A 20678-nucleotide genomic window follows, 5' to 3' on the forward strand; every position below is an offset into this window, starting at 1 on the left:
CCTCGGCTCTGGCACCTTTCAGTGTGGAACCACTGGAGATGCTGGCGCACGGAAGCTTCAGTGCTGCAGTCACAATTGCGATGAGAAAGAGAAACATGTTAACCACTGGAAAAACTTAGTTTCACCTTGAAACCAGACACAGACTAATTACAACCCTGTTTTACATGCAAGGAGAAGTGGCATGAACAACATCCTATTTCATCAAGACACCTCTGGGAGAAGTTAACTTAAGAAATCTAGATTGAGTAGTCTGCTAACAGAAGAAACCACAATTAAGCTTTTTCGGGGGCAAAAACCCCCCAAACAAACCCAAAAAACTTTAATTCAAACTAAGACACCCTTGATTATTTGTCTTAATAAAAAAAGCCTTCCATTTTACTCATTACTAGCAATTGACTGCAAGATCAAAAAGGATTGGCTCTTACACTATGGTACAATTTCTGATTAACTGAAATTAAGACCTGATCTAAGCCCATAAACTGTCAATCTTGAATTTCGGAGTTCAAGGGGTTTGAGTTGTCTGGGAATGACTATTGCAGCAGATGTTGCAGGAAAAAAAGCTTCTATCAAGATGCCTTTGTTTTCTGGAAGATGGAGAAGAGTCCCTTCTCCAAAGACGGGCTACTTCCTATATTATAGGTACCATTTACATTTGGTATAATTAACCTTTTTTTTTTTTTTTTAGAGGTGTCCAGTACTCAGTCATCAACTAACCAGAAAAGGGTGGTGGGGGGACCAAACCAACCCCCCAGTGTTTGTTACCTAAAGCTGTGACACAGCGCAGCACTTTAAAGGGAAACTCGGTCCACACCAACAATCCAATTACTTAAGCTTTTATGTATTTGATTAGAGTATGGTAGCTGAAGATAATTGCTTTCTGCAATTAAAATCATCCTGATTACTTTGAACTAATGGGTTTTTTTCTTCAGGCAACTAGTCTTCTCAACATCAATGCAGAACTCAAATGCTTTTGTCATCGCTGTTTCAGAAGGGGTAGTCACGTACGGTTGGGAACGTACGTGCTCTACGCGACGAGCTGGGCAGGAGGCGCCCAACTCCCCTGCCAGCGTACGTACTTACGCAGGGACGTAAGTGCACACTGGGCACACGCACAGGCTGAGGATCTTTTGTATCACACAAAGTAATGGAGAAAGATGAACCCAGGGGTTTCTTATGTTACCATTGCTCATTTTACATGAGATTAAGCTTAAGTCGCCCAGGAGGAACAGGGCTGGGGGGAAGAGGAGGTGAAGAGAGAACTAAAAACATCAGCTATAATCATCTCTGTATAAAGTTGTTTGTTAAACATGCTCCAGACAGATCACTTTCCTGCACTCAAGAGTCACAAGTTACCATAGTGTTAAAGAGACAGCACATCATTGCTAGCCTTCAGCATCTTTTACCCCAGCTATTCACATTCTGTGTATTTTTTCATGATCAACAAATCTGTTCAAGTTAGATAAGTTATCCCACCACTTAAAAAGAAAGGTCTCTGCAATTAGTTTAAACCATGGAGTAATCTTAACTTCATTCTTGGAGGCTTTGTCCAAGAGCTGTTTCAGTTCCTTCTGTGTCACGTAGCAGTAGCTTTGGATCTCATTAGGGTCGGGATTCAGCGCTACGTCCTTCTGTACAAATAAGATATAGTCTATCTCATGTTCACCCCAGATCCCATCAGACTTGGCCTTGTAGTGAATTCGTGTCAGATAGGAGATTTCTTCTGGAGGTACCTACAACCAAAACACTTGTCAGAACCGGTGCCAAACCAGACTAATTGCACTGCTAGGCATTACAGAAGAATTACCAGCGATTGCCCTGTTCCTTAAAAATTATTTTTCCCCCAAGTGTACAATTGCAATGTGCTACTTCACAAAGAATTACTATGAAAAAATATTTTTATTGCACTTTGATGACATGAATTGCACAGCATTTCTCTAGTCAGACTCACCCTGTAATATGTTGAGTGGATTTCTTCTATACAGTAAGTTTTAAATAATGTTTACCAGACCTTAACGCACACTTACTCAAGCGCTGATGAACACAAACACTTGCACCTACCCTTTACCTCCCAAGGAAAAGACTTGGCAGCTACTTAAAGCCAAGGCCAGAACTGCGTACTGACAGACCACACACAACCCTCATCTACCAGGGATCTGTGCAAGTTGCAAACCAGGTAATTAATTCTGGGGACAACCTAATCATCGTGTTTCCCAGTAGCACGCTGCTTCTCCCGTGTCCCATGACACAAACGTAGTTAGTTACAAAACGTGTAAAGAGATTTTGACCACGAACATAATTCAGCCAGCCTCACCCTGCTCTGTGCACTCCCAAACTGCCACCAGAAAGGAAGGTACCAGAATCGGGCTGTGGGATTACTCTGGAAGAAACCCTGAGCACCCAGGCCACCCTACTTCCCACAGGAAGCTTGGGATTGCAGAGGGACTTGTACAGGGACGCTGGCAGCAGCTCGCAGCGACGCCCTCCAGGAGCACCAGTCGCCCGGAGGAAGGACGGCACGTTGCCTGCTCCTGCGCAAGGAGGGCAGCCTGCCCAGCTGGAAAACACGTAGGCACCCGTAGTCAGACCTGAAGCAACGCAATCTGTCACGACTGTACGATTTACTCTTTGGCTCATATTTAGTTTAAGCAGTGGAATACTCTGAAATACTGTCTAGTGATGCCAGCTTTTGAGACTCAAGAATACAGATGAAGAAGTCTCAAATTCACTAAGTTTTCTACATCTCCAAAATTAAATTCATTTTCAGGTTTCAGGCTGACCCTGTCTGCCAGATGCAATTAGTCTGTAAATTGGCAAACGCTGGCAAGAATTCCCGTTTCTCCTTCCTTCCTTCCTTTACCTGCTCCATGGGAATTCCTAACTCTGCCTTCAGTCGTCTCTGTGCTGCTCTCCGAACACCAATGGCATTATTTTCTTCCAGTTCTAGTGGATGGCTCAGAGGATGGCTGCAACAAGTGTTGGTAAAACAATCTGCAAGAGGTTTGTATCAGTACATTTTTGACATGTATGAAGCATTGCAAAAAACACCCGCAACCCCCCCAGACCAAAATACCCAGAGATGTAGGACAGTTATTCAATGCATCACAGCTTTGTTTCTCTTTTGTAGAGAAAGGTCAGAGAGGAAGGAGGATATTTTCACCTCTTATTTTTCTTTACGTATTTTGCACCACAATTTGCCTCTACCAAGTACTACTTTGCAGGTTAGTGTTTGATACACATGAACATGTACATTCTCACACCCAAGACAGCATCTACTTAGACAGCCAGTTTATGATGTCGTTTATCCTGCAAACGCTAATTAAAATTACTTTGGGCAGTTTATATGCAACAGAATATTGAAAATATTCCCAGAGCTTGAAGACCAGCTGACAATTAGTAGAAGTAAATAAGCAGCTAAGGTTTGTGTTTAAAGGACAAATCCTCTATACCCTGCTTCAAGTACATTAAAAATTACCTATAGTTATGTAAAATAACTGTGATTGGCCAACCTTTCATCTGTAAGAGTCTATATCAAAAGCATCTAAAATAAGGTCTGATTACCTACAAACTACACTCGACCATTTCATTAGTTAGTAGCTGAGGACAAAAAAAATCTTTAAAGTAAAGATTCCCCTGGAAGGAAAAAAAGTCTTTCTTCCTTGAGCTGAAGAGGTAACCCTTGAAACACTTGAATTTGTTTTCCATCCGAAATTCTGAAACAGACAGCTTTATGCTTCCTGCAACATGTCTCATGTAAACTTCTTATTTTTATGCCTCTCCGTTTGCATTTGATAGTAATAGTTCAGGAGTCTTCAAAAATCATGCACAATATACTTCTTCTATAGCTGAAAAAGCATTTGTTGAAACATACACAGATAAAGGTCCACATATCTCACTGAAGCACAACACAACTGCTTCCCAAGCAGCAGGGCTCTGCTGTACATCAACTACACGTCTTACCAGTGGAACTGGAACACTCCACAGCTACCAGAGCAATCTCTTCAACTCCACTAAATACGTCTTGCAGCAGAGGAGGTAAACAACACACTCTCTGCATAAACTTGCATAAACAGGATCAAACATGTCAGGGAACAATCAGTTCCCAAGAGTATGTGTAACAATAAGCTAGCATTCTCATTATCTTACTTCATCCACAAGATAAGTACATCTTGAGCTCTTAAAAGTACTTAGAATTATCTCCTCTCCAAAGTAGTAAATTCCAAAACCTTAGAAGGAGTTACACTGCAAGATTAGACTGGTGTATTTTTTAAAATATTGATTTAAATAGAAGAGTTTGATAAATACAATGTGTTTCAGTACTAACCTGGAAATGTAATTTTGGCATTTGACCTCTGCTGCAGCAACAGTTTATTTTCTGTATTAAATAAGAAAACACTGAAAGCTCGGTGCAGTAAACCTAAAAATAAAATAAAAAAAAAGAGCGCGCTATTTAACAGAGGAGAAAAAAACATATGAAGACAGTTTAAGGGCTTAGAACAGCCTCATTTTTGGGTAATCTAATTTAAAATTCATGTATGTTAAAAACAAAGGATTTGATAAAAAAAGTCAGAGTTATCATTTAGGTTTCTATGTCAGCTTACGCAAAACATTATGAAATTAGAAAAGTGCTAAGAACACCAATGCAACAGAAGAGTTCTACTAAATTCAGTCAGTTCTGAAGTCATTCTGAAGATGCACGTTCGGGCAAGCTTCTAAGGAGGGCTTAGCATCCATAAATTTACAATCAAAAACAGATGACTCAAAAATTCCTAAAAACCTGTATAGAATTTCAAGAGGCTTCAGGAACTGCAGAAGTACAAGCTTCCTTGAAAACAGTACAATTGCTGTTTTCTGCAACTTTTGAGTTTGTTATTCCTCACTCTTCAGGAAGATGCTTCCCCTGAGTACAGAAAAGGAGGTCACAAACTACTGTAAGAGATTCACGGATCTGACCAACCTCAGACAAAACCCACAATCAATTAGAATGACAACAATTTAAAAAACCCTTTCCTATTAGCAGTATTTGAAATAGAACTCTGTGTCAACTACTTAAAAACCAAAGTCTCTTCTACTTGAAAAGAACTCGGCAAAGAAGCAAGTGGCATTCTTTAGAAAAAGCTACATAGAATCAGGTATCTATAATAGGAAAATAATACTATCTTATCATCAAAATGTGAATAAAAAGTATTTATAAAGACATACAGCTTAGATCCGCAATCACACATTTCTCTCCTTTGCTACTGCCTCTAATTGTGTGTTCCCCCATATTGCAGCATTTTTAAAACTAGATATTGTAAGCTGGGGGAGGAGGCGGGTGTGGGGAAGTACTTGCTCTGGTTTGATCAACACCCACCTGAGATCAAGACTTTAATTTAATCATGACTACATTTCTGAAAATATTCAATCGACTTAATAGTTCAATTAGAAGGTAAGCAAGCTGTACCTTTATCAATGTTTTCATTCAAGTGACAGTTTTTTTTGGTATCTGCTCCAATCTTATTATCATTTTCATCGATAAGGATGCACATCTCTGCCAAGAGCTGCACCTGCTGCTCATCCAGGTGATCTGTGTTGACTTCAGGCATTGTGATAGTAGCACACGTTCTACGGAAAAAAACAAAAGAAAGAAGAGTCATTCAGCAATACTAACACCTATAAGGTTCTGGGCAAAGTGTGAGAAGTGATCAAATGGCTAGGTTTTCTGACACGGTATAAATTGTGCATAAATTTTGGAGTTTTACACGCTTTTGGATTTCTGAAATTTCCTACCCACAATACCAAACGTTGCAATGTGATGTGTAGGGGCTTAAGATTTTTCTGTCTCTCTGAACTCCATGCAGCTGCTGCTACTGGACAGACCGCAAGCGTAACATTTTGATGGCCTGGTGGTATAAGAAATCCAACTCCAAATTTCACCCAGAACTGATCAAAATCTTGCCAAACGCCACACAGCCTGTGCCTGTTCCGCACACTAACGCGGTTACGTTTATAACGCCAGACAGCATGTGCGCACGTATTTCCCCCCGCCTCGCCCCGTAAGAACCGAGCAACGCGGATTCCCTGACCAGCCCAAGGCGCTTCCAAACCACCACGCACACCCTGCCCCGGCGGCCCCTGCCCCGCCGCGGGCCTGCTCCAGCCAGCTCCGCCGCTCCCCCGCAGCCCCCTTCCCCGCCGAGCCCGCTCCCTCCGCAGCTGCCTCCGCAGCCCCCTTCCCCTTCGCCGTCGCCCCTCGGGTGCCCCCCTCACCTCTCGGCCCGGGCCTTCCCCCCGCGCAGGTCGCCGGCGGAGGCAAGCGCCCGGCGGCAGCCCCACAGCCCAGGGCGGCAGCACCGCCCCTCAGGGACGGCGGCTCCGCGGCGGCCCACCGCAACGGCCCGCCGCAGCACGCGCCACATCGCCCGTCACCCCGCTGCCGCCAATGGCAGCGCCCCCAAACGCCAACGTCACCGCATCGCCCGATCGCCCCACTGCGGCGCCGGCTGCCCAGGGGGCGGAACGGACAGTGACAGAGGGGAAAGGCGTGGGGCGCAGCCAACCGCAGCACAGCCAGGTGGAGGCACTGACCAATACGGAGAGGGGATAGCGGAGAGCCAGCCAATGGGAGCGGGGAAGACGGGTCAGGCCGCAGCCCCGCCCAGCGGGGCGCAGCCATTTCTGTCGAGCAGGGCGGCGGCTGGGGGGAGCGGGCCGCGGGGGGCCGCCGCCTTTGTGCGGTGCGCTAAGCCGAGGGCTGGCCGCCCGGGCGCCCTTCCGAACCCAGCTCGGCTCAGCTCAGCTCCGCCGGCGAGGCGCGGTTCCGGGACGCCTTGCGTCGCCAGCCGCCGCTGAGGCGACACCAAGGGCCGATGGTCGTGGGGATGTGCCGGGGCGCGCAGCCGCACGGCGGGGCCCGGCGAAGGCGGGCGGGCGGGCTGGGGCGAGGCTGGAGGTGGATCGGTGCGACGCGGGGCAGCGCGGGAGAGCAGCCTGCAGGCCGTCCCCTGGGGAGCAAATTGCGCTGCAGCGTGCTGTTGCTGTGGCTTGTAAAGGTGAAAGACGCCTTCACCTTCTCTTAGTAATCCGGAGGTTTGAGTGTTCCTACCATTAAGCGCTGCTTCTTGTATTTTCACCCATCCATGAAAGCCAAAGGACTGCGCCGAGGTGCCGTCTCCTACAAACGTGCCTGTGTTTGTGGCAAACAGTTCCAGGATTGAATTTCTGATCAGTTCTGGGAGCAGTCCTGCAGGTAGATGCCGTAACCATGAGACTGTAAAGTCGCAGGGCTTTTTGGCAGTCTCTGTAGCACATTTTATCTGGAACGTTTTTCTGTGCTCCATAGTAGCATCCCTTGAATTAAAGAGGTTAAACGTGTGCCGTGCAAGGCACAGCCTGTGGCACTCCCAGAGGTGGGCAACACTGGCCAGGTGTCTCCCCTCTGTCGCTGACAGCTACAGTTTCTAGGAGACAGTTACTGTGTTAGTCAAGCTCTGAAATGGCTTAACTCTAACTAAAGTTCTTAAGGAACAGAGAACCACCCAGTTTCTGGATAGGAATTGAGCGTAGGCAAGACGTCAAGATGAACTGCTCAGATAGGGTAGTTCGAGATACGCACAGATAGCCAGTCTAAAGGCAGAGGATCTTCAATACCAGCCTCTCCAGAAACTTCACCCCACTGTGGTTGAGTACATTTGCTGGTTTATTGTCTGTAGATTTGGACATAGATTCCATAAAAGGCCTAGGAATGACATTTCACGTGTTGTCTTGGAGGCATCACTCTTTCTGTTTGCCTCTCAGCCCGTGTTCTAGCATTTCAGTCTGGTTCGTTTTGATTTTTCCTGTGAACAGGACAGATGGCCTTTCGTTGAGAGATATCATTAGCAGAACAAAATGTTCAAACTGACAGATAATATCTTACGAAGGGGGTATCTTACAGTGGTTCCCTTGTGCAGAGCTTGATGAAGGGAGAGTAAGGGCAGGAGCTGGTTTGAGCAGAAGCCACTTGAAACCAGCAGAGAGCATCAAATGTGAGGGGGGGAAGAAAAGAAAAGAATATGCCAGCTGCTGCATATCCCTTTAACCACAGAAAACACAACGTAAGAACATTAATACTGTATTATTTGTTAAGAGATTACAAATGTAATATTGATTAACACAAGAACATAAATAATAATGCAGTCTCAGAAAGGACTGAAATGTACAAAGATTACTTTTTATCCTGAACCACTGTTTAGCATGAAAACACAGCAACTGGAAATTGAGCTTTGTAGAAATACAACATCTGTCACTGTATCAATCACTTGCTGTTTTCACTGTTCCAAATGAAAAAAATCCATCAAATTTTTCTTCTATCTTTCTCCTCATGTAACCAAATATGAGCTACACAAATCTACGAAAAATACTCTTAACTACTGAGATGGACGTACAAACCAGCATCGCATATGAAGACAACAGAGTTAACAACCAACCCTCCTGCGAGGGAAGCTCTGTTGGAATAGAAACTTCTACCCTAAAAACCAGAGATGGGGTCTGTATGTGGGGCACAGCTGACGCATGACATACACCGTGGAGCAGATGGTACACAGTTTCAGGCTACACAGTGGAGGGATACCAGAAAATTGTCCCTATTGACTGGGGGGAAAAAAAAAGAGATTTTTTTTTTTTCCTAGTAGTAACTACTGACAACTTCTGTACAGGCACTTTAGAACCTGACTGTCAAAAAAACCACTATAGTTCCTGTCTCACACAGACAACCAAAGCACTTCACCTGGGACAATGTTCGTGAGCACTATGTCTGACAAGTCCTGGTGGATAATGAGAGGTAAAAAGGCAGCCAGAAAGGATGAGTGTCAAAAGAAACCCTTCTCACAAAGCAGACAAGGGAGGGACCTCCCAGGCCTTTAACCAAAGACATGTTCAGGGTCGGGTGTTTTATGTCACCTGTATCATCTCCCCTCTCGCTCCCCTCCAGACTTGCCCTGTACAATCAAACAAGCTATTTGTGTTGAAAATAAAATATCCTCATTTTTTGTAATGGCGTGCATTTCATTGAAACCTCAGAACTTTTACTCCACCCGGTGTAAACAGAAGCATGTCTGATATGACATACACATTCCTTTGAAACTTGATTTAATTTATGCATCTCTTGAAGTCTGCTGACTGTTTCCAAACTAACAAGGGAAAACCAGTTTCTTGTCACTGCTGGGAAGTCTCTCATTTCACCTGAAAATCCAAACAGCTGCAACATTGACAGAATTTTGCTATCTACTAAGATAAAGGGAAATGCAACCCCATCCAAACTGGAGGAAAATATCTTAATTCTCCAGCAAGTTAAACAAGAAGACAGTAAGCCACAGGATGAAGTAAACGCCGAACAAACCTGGGACTTGACCCCAGCCTAGAACGCAGAGACTATTGAGATCAGCCTCTCCTCAGTTTTCAGCTTTCCCAATGAAAATTACATTCCCCTCCACCCCCTTCACATGCAATCTGCCCTTTTTAAGCTTCCTGTTCACTTAAGCCTTCCAGTTCACCCTTCTCAGCTACAGAGCTATCCTTGTTCCTGGTCTTCCTGAAGAATCCTTCTCAGAAGTCTGCTTCTGCCTTGGAGTCATAGCTCTTCCAAAAACATTTGTCTAAGTGATACACTTATGGGCAGAGCAAACAACAGCCTGGGTTTTATCTGAATTGGGAGGCAAATACCTCCCAGTCCTAACTAATCTGCTGCTGTCCACTTGACCCTTCTTTCTTAAAAGGCCTACTTCAGGAAAGTGGGTTGGCTTCAGCTCACTTAAGAGAAGACAGATGGCTTTGTAGTAAAAATGGTATGCATGTATGCTAAATATATTAAGTAGGATGTTGTATTTGTATTTGCATTTAGTTTTGCTCTCTCAAGCATGATGGAAAGAGTGCTATGATGGATGGCTTCCAAATGTTGTTGTACAGCATAAGGTGATAATTAATGATATAGGAAACCGCTCTTTTAGGAGGGAGTTATCAGGAGGTTTCCTGTACAAAAGAAGAAATAACCCTTGAGTCCTGTTCTCCTCTAGATCTGTTTTTCTTTTTTTTCTTTCTTTTGGGTTGAGCTCTGGACAGGAGGCTGCCTTTTCCTGCTACTTCTACAGGTTTGAAAAATCTTGATTTGAGAGATTCAGCTATTACTCTGTTCTGTTGCTGGTTTCCTAAGCCTTGTATTTTGTCTCCTCAAGTCCAGCCACGGGCGCCGAAGTAGGGCTGCAGGTGGTCTGGAAGGTGATGTCCAGGACAACCCAACTTCTGCCACTCTGTTTACTGTAATGCCTATTAAAAAAGCTTCTTAGCTGTCGATGCTAACTAGTATTGCCCCCCGTTTCCCTAGGCTCCTGTATTGCTAGCTATGTCTCTTGTTTCAAAACAAGCAGTTTGTGAAAAGCAGGTGCAGTCTTTTGTTCTGCACTTGCTCCTATACATTACACTGTGCCTGCTACCCTTGTAGTGCCATGACAAAACCAAACCAGTAACAGAGCTAGAGTGACAACAGGCCCCTTGCTGTTCTTTTCTTATGAGAAAGCAACTGCATCCATACAAGGCTTGTTAATTTTCAGGTCAGTCACTGTGTAGCAAGGAACAAGTTGTTTAAGCCCCCGTGTTTCCTTATTGCAGTATTTTGCGTTTCCTTCTTCAGGAAAAAAATGCTGATCCCTGTATTGCCTGCTGCTGCTAAAGAGTGAGCTGCTCCAGAGGATAAGATTGCCAACTGTTTTCCCAGGGAAATTTCAAATGTGGATTCTTGTGCCCTCGCTTTTCCTTGATATTTATAGCTAAAAGTGTTATGGTACAGTAGAATTATATTAGGCTGAAGTAATTTCGGTAGGAATAATGAGGCTTAAACAAATGTTTTGTTAGGAGCTGAATAGCTGAGGACTGGAGTTGCGACTTGGTTAAGATGGCCGAGGTAACTGCAACTGCACCAACTATAAAGAGAATTCAAAGTGGCAAACAATGGCATTTGGTCAGGTTGCATTCAGGCTTCCTCCCAGGCAACTCTGTTCTACCTCTTGTCCATCTTCTTTTGCTGGTTCTGTCTCCCCCCTTTTCCTCTCCTTAAAGCCATTTAGCTATTCATTTTGCTCCCTTCCTTTCTCCTTTTGGTGGCTTTGAAGAAAGGAAAAGGCTAAAATGACGGGAAGGTCTCAACCAGTTAGGCTGGTTATCTTGTAGAATGACCTCCAGTGATGAAAAAGATTCTAGTAAATAGATAAAACACTATTTTTGACTGTGTTAGTACAGCTCTAATTAAGACATGACTGCACAAAAGGAGGTAGAAGGGAAAATGAAGACAAGAAAGAACGGCAGGCATGCTTGTAGCTGGGAAGCACATGAAAAGAAAATGTAATATTTTCAGCCCTCACTCTGAGGCACATATTCTTGCGGCCTTTTCACAGACCTCTTCTGAGGCAGCCAGATAATCTACAGGAAGAGAGAAAATAATTAGGCAAGGGCCTCTTTTGACTTTCACAATCTGCTACAATGAGTAAGAATTTGAGGTGAAGGTTTCTTCTAAGTGTTAATCAGCAAAGGAATTAATCACATTTCAATTACGTGTTGTAAGCTTCAAAGCGAACAGCCTACTTGCAGAATGTAGCGGTTAGCTTTGGTTCACTGTTTCTGTCATATCGTCTGCAGATGCGGTAGAAAAAAGTCCAGATTCGGTATTTTCCATTAAAAAATAAGGAATTCCAATGGCGTTTCAGGGAAGTTTCACCTCCCTCGTCAGTCCGCAGGGGTCCACCTGGCCAACAGCTGGGATGAGGTACAACGCAGCTTTTTGAGTACCGGCATTAAATGAACACCTAGGAGATGCAGGCTGCAAAGCCAACCGTGGGGACGGGGGGGCGGCGGCGGCGGCGCAGCCCTTCGCCCCCGTTCTTCGCGGCCTGCCGGGCCCTGCCGCCGTCCCGCCCGCCTTGTTTACGCGGCGGGTCCGGACTCGCTGCCGCACCGCCGGCGGAACGCGGCACAAGCAGGGCTGCCGCACGCACCGCCGAGCTCAGCCGCCCATCCGCCAGGGCTTACGGCGTGCCCCCCGAAGGAGCCCGGTGCCGCTGGCCCTTCCTTGCCGCCGGGCGGGGGCTCGGAGCGGCGGCCGCGGCCCGGCCCCTCGCCATGGCGGCCAGCGGGGGCCGCGCGCCGCTTCCGCCCGCCGCCGGATGTCGCCGCGAGGGCTCCTCAGCAGAGGCGCGGCGCTGCCGGAGCGCGGCTCCTCGCTGCCGCCTCGCCCCTCCCGCCCTCCTCCTCCTCCTCCTCCTCCTCCTCCTCCTCCTCCTCCTCCTTCCCCCCGCCGTCTGCGGCCCTGCCCCTTCCCGCCCGCCGCCCCGGCTGTGGCTGACAGGTGAGTGCGGGGGGCCGCGGCGCCCCGCTCCCCGTAGCGGGGCACGAGACCCTCCGCCATCTTCCCGCCCGCCGAGACCCCCCGCCGCCGGCGGCAGCGGCTCCCCCGAGGGGCTGCGGGCGCGGCCCGGCCCGGCCCGGCGCGGCGCGGGGGGAGCCGCGGGGGAAGGGAAGGGAAGGAAGGGCTGGGGCGGGGCGGGCCGGGCCGGGCCGGGGGTCCCGGGGGTGCGGGCGGCGGGCGCTGCCAGCGCGGTGCCGCCGCCTCCCCAGGCCCGTGGCGTAAAGCGGGGCTCCCACCTCGGCACCCCCGTCCAGCCCGTCCTATTCCGGTTTATTTCCGCGTGAAATGACTTGCGCATTCTTTCTTAAAAAACGAAATAACCGAAAATAAGCCCTTCTTCCTCTCCTCCTATGTGGTAGGTTTTTTTTGGTTTTGTTTTTTTTTTTTTTTTTTAACACTTCTAGCCCGAGGCTGTAGGGATGGTTCCAGGTCTGCGGACAGTAAAACCGAGGGTGCCTGCTGAGGAGGCTCTGCTCGCTAACTTTGTTTATATGCTGCCGCATATCCTGAGGACAAGCCAAGCGTAGAACCTCATTACTTTCCGGATTGAGTTCAGATCCTCGGACATATGTACAAATGCAGTAAAAGTTAAACGCCCAGATTCCCTGGAGTGGGGCACAACCGCATGAAGCGGGGAAGTGCTATTTGTGGTGGGATGGGGTAGATCTGGGCCTCGGTAGCGGGAGGATGACTTGGAACTGCCCGAGATGGGTAAAAGTTATGTCTGTAAGGAGCCATTTGCAGTGTTTTTCTCTTTTCCTGAGCTAAAAAGGGTGAAAACAAAATTGAGCGAAGAATTAATATGCCTAATGTATTCAGAGGTTGAGTAGATGTTAGGTTTCAGTTGTAGAAGGGTGAAAACAAAATTGAGCGAAGAATTAATATGCCTAATGTATTCAGAGGTTGAGTAGATGTTAGGTTTCAGTTGTAGAAGGAAATTAAATGAAAAGATTGTGCTTATGCAAAGACGAGGAAAACTTTTTCAGGTTAAGCCTTGAACTATTGTTCAAGGACACCTTGGTGCTTACAAGAAAAGAGAAACTTCTACGTGTGTTTTTATCCGTCATTACATCTTCTAGCTTGTCAAAGTTTGTTTCATAAAATCGTTAGTGTTTTAAAGTATGCTTTCTGTAACAGGAATTCATGGAAGATTTATGTAAAGAACTGGTGGAACAGCTTCTTTGAAGTGATTCAGTGTCATTGAGTACACCTTGAAATTATACAAATGTCTATTGTTCCGGCACCCATTTTGCAACATCACAGCAGTATCTTTCTCCTTTAGCAAATTCTGAAACTGTTTTCCAAGCAGGCCTGCTGTTGGCATTTCTTACGTGATATTTTTGAAAGCGAGCTGATAACCTTGAGAATCCTCAAGTATGTTTTCTAACGAGTAGTTTAAATTAGATAGGATCTTGTGTCTCTGTGTGTCAGCCCTAATGTAGCTTTGTGTATTGTGGACTTGGGCAATTATTTTAAAAAAGGTGCCTGCGCCAAACATTAGAATTTAAGGCCGAGGCCACTGTAATGTGTGTTTTATTTATTTATTTTTTTTTAATGACAGTTGTTTATGTGTACATTTGTCCCTAAACTAGTTTATCATGTTAAATCTAAAGCTAGCTCTTTCTAAGATGACACTGTCTCTCTAATGTAGACATGCCCTTTAACCATCTTTCTTTTAAATTTAGGACTTGTTTAAAGGATACAGTCTCTTGTATGGACTGAAGAGCTTGACACTGTTGGTACAGTCATGGGAGAAATGTTGTGAGTGTGGTGATAGTGTCTTAAAAGAAGAGCTTACTTCTACAAAATCCAGAAATTGCAAGCCAGAACTAGTATGTGTCAAGTAAGGAGAAGTTAACTGATATTGCATTTTATATGTTTGAGATGAGATGGGGATTGTTTTACGTCATGGAATTTTTAAGTTTTGGAGCTAAGAGTAGTAGCTTGTCTTGTGAGGTGAAGGCCAGGGTGAGGGGCCTGTTCCGGAGGCCACCGCTTCAAATGTCTGTGTGGAGAGTTTGTCAGTACTCTACACGTGATATCTGAGGAAGGGACAGGAATCGAGGTGGTCTCCTTACAAACCAGAGTGATTTGTTATTTTCTCATCCTTGAGTGATACCCACTGACTATTTTGAGAATGTCACAGTGTTTCAAGGTGGAAGGACTGGGTACTTGCAGTGCTGTTACATGTTATATTGGAAGATTTGGTAATTCTCTGGTAGGCCATATGAGGAAATGCTTCAAGAATGTGCTGTACAAAGGCTATTTATTGGTGCTTCAGAAAAGCTTGCTAAATGTATTGTAGTTAGCGTCAAAGTTACTTGCTTTTGTTGATCTTGTAAGCAGTAAAAGATTCTAATTTATTAGCAAGTAATATATTCCCAAATGAAGAGCAGTGACATTAGAGGTCACTCTGCTTGCATGAAAGCATAGTAGCAATAATTTAGTACATCAGTAATGAGTACCTAAATACTGTTTGTTTAGAGACTAGCACAGTAGGATTCTGGCCTCTGAATGTGGTGCAGTGCTTCCTTAAACAAATACCTGGTTAAACTGCCTTTGCTCTTGAACTTCCTTAGGATTCCTCACCCTCAGGTCTTGTATTTGCATACGTGTGCATGCATGTAGACTACTTCTAAGCTATTAGGGATTTGCTAATACAGGAATGGGAGCAAAAATGTCTGTGAGACAGCTAAGGAAATATAGTAGCCTTCAAACATATTTTAGGATTTAACCAGCAGTAAGTAATTTGGCAGCACCTGATGCTGTCTGTTGAACTCTTCAATAAAGTCAGCTAATCGATACCTATTAATAAAACAAGGTACAATATATACTCATAGGTAACTAACTAGTGTTAAATGTAAGATTATATTTTACCTTGTACCATTTAAACTAGTTGAAACAGTGAGCACGCTCAGTGCACATAGGTAGCATAGATCACCAAGGAAAGTTTTATGCGTTCAAGACATCAGCAATTTCACTTAACAGGTCTTGGTCTGACGATTATTGGTGGACCCAGGCAGGTTTCTTCTACAGTCTAAATTAAAAAAAATCATCCAAGTTTGATAATTATTGTGTATAATACTAGTTAAAATAAGTCTGTATCGTTGAGAGTATCATTTCTTGCTTTAGCAGACTGTTCAGCAGGCTAGGTCTGCACTGCATTTTGGTGTGACTGCAGCATTTGCTGACATAGTTGAATTAGCAAGATCAAAGCTTCCTAGCAGCAAAACTGGGCTGGCTTACGCTTCGACGTTGGTGTTAGAAGCTTGCTCAGAGTAGATACTTACTAATGTGTTAAAGCTTTTACCGTTGATTTCCAGCTGTATAACGTACTTAAAATTCATTGGCGCAGCTTCTTTACTATGCTTTCTGTTGAAGGGAGGTTGTCACCTTTTCAGTGGTGGATGCTTTCCTCTTTTACATTTCGAGGAACACCCAGTTTTGTTTGAAAGTATGCTGTACTAAATTTAGAACAAAAAAAATGTTGTAATGCTCGAGTGGATTTCATAAGGTTTGAGCACACTTACCAGTGGTTCTAGCATCCTCTGTGATGATGTGGAATGGCTTTGTCTCCTAAATATTTATCTTTAGAAAAACAACTAGTCATACAAAGAAGTCTGTTTAGCCTGATCTTTCTCAGGTATGCTGTATTCTTGGAGCTTGCATTGGATTAATGGCACTTGAATGTACAGCATCCTTGAAACAAATTGTTCACTGAAGACCTCAAAATGGAAGTTTTACTCCTTTAAACTTGATTTCTTTGAATATTTATAAAGAATGTAGTGGCGTACTTTGATACTTAAATTCCCTTAACTCATGAGTAATGCTGTCAAACTGAGTTACATGTAATTAAGAACTTAATAACTGTAATGATTCTCTTTCCCCTTTCCCTCCCCACTTTGCGGGGAGAAAAACCCCATGTTAATTGGCATCTTTGTATCTTATGGTTTTAATGTTGCACAGGACAATAATTACTGTTGTAAAAAGCCTTTGTTATGTAGTATACACTGAAATTTTGTTCTAAACCATGTTTGAAAGTGAGACACCTGAGACTGTTGAAGAGATTTAAGAGCACACACAAATACACTAAAATTGTTTCTGTTTTTTGCTTTTTTAAAAACAATCCTTTAAATAGTAAGTATTACTATTGCTAAACTCTAAAGAAAATGGAGCAGGGCAGTCTTGGGTAAGAGATGTTGCTGAAACTTCCTGATGCTTTCCCTTTCCAGACTTGTGTTGTCTTGAGCTAACAAAAAAGGAAATGCAATACTGTAGCCATTCTGTCTGTGCTCTGGCACTTCTTAAAGCAGATTTTCTCCCTGGCTTCAGCAGCATGCACACCCCAGGAATTTTTTCCTTTCAGCAGTCTGCTTGTTCTGTGTTCAAGAGTAGAAGAAGTAGGCAAGTAGAACTAGTTGATTGCTGCAGTGAATTTTTAAGTCTAGTAAGACCAGTGTGTGCACTTTCGGTGCCATTTCTCTATTGTAGCTGAATAAACCAGTAATTGGTTACACATCTGCTCTTTACTGTTACTCTGATGAAATATTTCCTGTGACTGAATACATGGTAACATCTGTTACAGAAAGGTAGGTGACAGAACTTTAATTTAACACACTGTAAAATATGCTGTGAGTTTAATTAAACAGGATAACTGAGATACTGAAGTATCTTTGCATTCAGAAAGTAGTAATCACCTATGGTCTAGATGTTTTCTAGGACATGTTTTTCTCCCCTAGTTCTGCTGATTGACTGTCAGAAATTTATTTGGTACTGTTCTCTTGGGGCTTTGACAGAGTGTTGTGTGAAGAACACTATGCAAACGTAGCATTTTCCAAAATGATTGAGCAGAAAGCTCAATATGTCTCATAAGCTCACTTTTTAATAATACAGTACTTGTGAACTGCCACCCTTGTTGGATATAATTTAGTAATACAATGCTCTTCTCCCTTTTCTATTTTTTTTCTTTTTTTCTCGGAACGTATTTTTGTTCAGCTTTTTTTACTCTTGATAGCTAATTTTTAGCTTTTGTGAATATAGCTTCATTTGGTTCAGGAACCAAGAGTCCCATGCTTCCTGGTGATTTTTCATCTTACTTGTAGAATTACTAAGTAGAAGGAAAGTGAATTTAGTGAACTTCTCTTTTCAGAACCCGTTTGTAACACTCAAAAGTTATGATTAACTTCATCTGACTAACAATATATAATGGGTCATTTTGAAGCCCTTTTTTCTTACTTTGTTTGACTGGGATTTGGTGCTTAGCCTTGACTTGTGTTGATATCCCCCCCCCCTCCCCCCCCCCCGTCATCTGGTGTGTTCTAACTACAAAAGTTTCAAAAATGTGAAAGACTTTGACTGGTTTGTATACTACTGACTGTTTCACTAATCAATATTTAATATGGTTTTCATAGGATATGTAACATGACACTGATATTCTGGACAGGTAATTTTCATTGTTTGAAAACCTTACATAATAAGGGGAATCAGGTAACTGCTAGAAATGAGCACCTTATTTATTTATTTTTTTAGCATCATATTGCCAAGGATCTGTTTTGTGAAATCTACTCTTGAAAAACCTATAGCTTCTTACCGTTGCAATTAGCATCAAAATAATTCTGAAAATGTCAAAGTGAAGTTAATATTTAAAGGGACGCTGTCACTTTTTTAAACTGAATTTACATCCTGGTTCTAAAAACTCTTTAATTATCGCTGCCTTACTGAAAATTTATAAGGCTATTTAGTGGAATTCAGAATAATATTAAAGGCAGCGAAGCCAGTCCCCTTCGGCTTCTCCTTCCTACCCTCTGTATGCACATGCCTGCTTGTTGCCTCTTTGGTTGCAGCTTTGCTATGGCTGTGTGCACCCTCTTGCAGAGCCTGGGGAAGAGCGTGCATGCTTGCTCTCTCCAGAACAGTGCATGAGTGATGTGGTCATGCTGGTGCATGAGGAGAGTGCAGTTACTGTCAATGACACTGGCTGCAGGTGAAGTGCTGCTACCAAACAGATACAGTAACGGAGGTGTTTCTTACTTCATCTTCTCTGTTTGCTTATGAGCTGTGAAAGTAGAAACTTCCGTGTAGTCAATGTGAGAATTTCACCGTGTAAAAATGTAATCTCATGCATTTGACTGTGTCCCTTTAAATTCTGCATGCTAGAACGTATAGCTGCCAAATCTGTACATACTGATACTGAGTGGTGCGGTTGATTGGCTTGAGGGAAGGGATACGATCCGGAGGGACCTTGGCAGGCTTGAGGAGTGGGCCCACGTGAACCTCATGAAGTCCAACAAGGCCAAGTGCAAGGTCCTGCACCTTGGGTTGGGGGAACCCCAAATATCCATACAGACTGGAGGATGAATGGGTTAAGAGCAGCCCTGCAGAGAAGGACTTGGGGATACTGGGGGATGAAAAATCGGACATGAGGCAGCAGTGTGCACTTGCAGCCCAGAAAGCCAATCACATCCAATCATAGCCGGTGGTACAAGACAGACATGGACCTGTTGGAGCGTCTCCAGAGGAGGGCCACAAAAATGATCAGAGGAATGGAACACCTTTCCTATGAAGAAAGACTGAGAGAATTGGGGTGGTTTAGCCTGGAAAAGAGTGGTCTCTCAGGAGACCTTATTGTGGCCTTTAATACTTAAAGGGGGCTTATGAGAAAGATGAAGAGAGTCTTTCTACCAGGGCCTGTAGTGACAGGACAAAAGGTAATGGTTTTAAACTGAAAGAGGATAGATTTAGATGAGATATAAGGAAGAATTTTTTACAATAATGGTGGTGAAACACTGGAACATGCTGCCCAGAGAGGTGGTAGGTAGATGCCCCATCCCTGGAAACATTCAAGGTCAGGTTGCACAGGGCTCTGAGCAACCTGATTGAGTTGAAGATGTCCCTGCTCACTGCAGGGGGGTTGGACTAGATGACCTTTAAGTGTCCCTTCCAGCCCAAACTATTCTATGATTCGATGAAGTAATCCAGAAAAGGGTATTTCTTGGTAAAGTCCTCTAAAATGAAGTAGCTTGGCAGCAGAGGGAAAATGGAAGTTAACATAGTTAAAACACTGCCTGGTAAGTCATAAACCACATTAACATCTCTGTGTATAACTACAGCTTAGGAGCTGTATCTGGCAGGAATTAGAAATTAGAATCCCCCACCCTCCCCAGATCTTCAGTGAAGCAGTGTTAACTGATTTATCTGATTATATGTAACTATGCGTATATATAGATATAAAACTGTTTAACACATCTGTGTGTGTGCACACAAGAGTTTGGTGCTTTGGGCCTTAAAAAGGAATCCAGTAGGCAGAAGCCAGTAAACTGAAAGCCATTGAAAGAGTGGTTCCCAAGGGAGATAGGAAGGAGGGTGGAATATACATGTGTTTGGGATCTGATCATATTTTGAAAAGAAACAGAAATGTGATGAGCACTGAAAACCTGTTCCTAATTGTTGACCATATGTCCAGGAACAGGAAGATACTTAGTGAAGCCCAGAAAATTGGCAATAACTTGTTTATGGGATGGGCTTTTTTAAATTTCAGTCCTGTCTTCCTATGGCAGAGGAATCTAGCCACAATGAAAAAAGAAATCTAGTCAAATAAGAAACTACCCAATGGTAGTTCTTTCTCGTCTTTCTTCTTTAATTTGTGAACATAGCTAATTAGTTACTACTGATTAATCACACATAAAAAGCTCTGATGGGATTAGGTGCAGGGAAGGACTGTGCAGAGTCCAGAGGAAATGAACAAAATAATTTCAGTGCAGTACAAGATAATTGTGCAACCTGAATTTTATTTTAGATTCACGATGGAATTGGTGTCAGGTTACTGGAACTTGGGTGTTCCAAAAGCTAATTAAAATACCAAGTTTTTTAATGAGAAAATTTGAGGATGGGCATTAAAACCTTAACTAAATCTGGTCTCATTTTTATATAAATGTAAATATCCTTATATATTTTCATTTTGTGATATAAAAACCAAAGCAAATTTAAAGCTGTTTTTACTCATGGCGCATACTCTGTTTTTAGTAAGCTATGCTTTTCCTTGGCTTTATGATATGTTAAAAAGCTGAAAATACCATGTCAGAACCACTGAACTGGTTAATGCCTGGTCTTGTTAATAGTGATGGTGCTCATTCCTAGCTTGAGATCTAGTGTGTTGGCGGATCTTAAATTGGAAGTGGCCCTGGGTTTGGTTTAAATTTTATCTGATCAACTTATTTAAAAGGAAGCTCAGTTGCCTTGTTAGCTTTGCCAACTCTGCTCTCCTATTTCT

The 20678-nt window shown here is 43.7% G+C and overlaps 2 protein-coding genes across 3 annotated transcripts in view; one reads left to right on the forward strand and one right to left on the reverse strand.

The window, feature by feature from the left end:
• Nucleotides 1-676: 676 nt before the first annotated feature.
• On the reverse strand, nt 677-5601 carry IDI1 (isopentenyl-diphosphate delta isomerase 1). Its single transcript, XM_009489428.2, has 4 exons — nt 5441-5601; nt 4322-4414; nt 2858-2988; nt 677-1730 (listed from the first exon to the last, which is right to left on the reverse strand). Exons 1-4 carry the CDS (start codon nt 5580-5582, stop codon nt 1413-1415), a joined length of 684 nt encoding a protein of 227 aa, XP_009487703.1. The 5' UTR covers nt 5583-5601; the 3' UTR covers nt 677-1412.
• An 8604-nt stretch (nt 5602-14205) lies between these two features.
• The window catches only part of WDR37 (WD repeat domain 37), a 46070-nt gene continuing 39597 nt past the window's right edge, over nt 14206-20678 (forward strand). For both annotated transcript variants that reach the window (XM_075704578.1, XM_075704579.1), the window contains exon 1: nt 14206-14241. The gene's annotated coding sequence lies outside the window, so the exon portion shown is untranslated. The remainder of the gene's footprint in view (nt 14242-20678) is intronic.

This window comes from Pelecanus crispus, chromosome 2, assembly GCF_030463565.1.
Source record: "Pelecanus crispus isolate bPelCri1 chromosome 2, bPelCri1.pri, whole genome shotgun sequence".
Lineage (NCBI taxonomy): Eukaryota > Metazoa > Chordata > Aves > Pelecaniformes > Pelecanidae > Pelecanus > Pelecanus crispus.

Excerpts from the sequence above, each read along its gene's own strand:
- IDI1 (XM_009489428.2), bottom strand. The coding sequence starts at position 5,582 with ATGCCTGAAGTCAACACAGATCACCTGGATGAGCAGCAGGTGCAGCTC. Across the intron at positions 2,989-4,321 it reads TGCCAAAATTACATTTCCAG|ATTGTTTTACCAACACTTGT; the intron begins GTTAGTACTGAA and ends AACCTCTTGCAG. Across the intron at positions 1,731-2,857 it reads TAGGAATTCCCATGGAGCAG|GTACCTCCAGAAGAAATCTC; the intron begins GTAAAGGAAGGA and ends TTTTGGTTGTAG.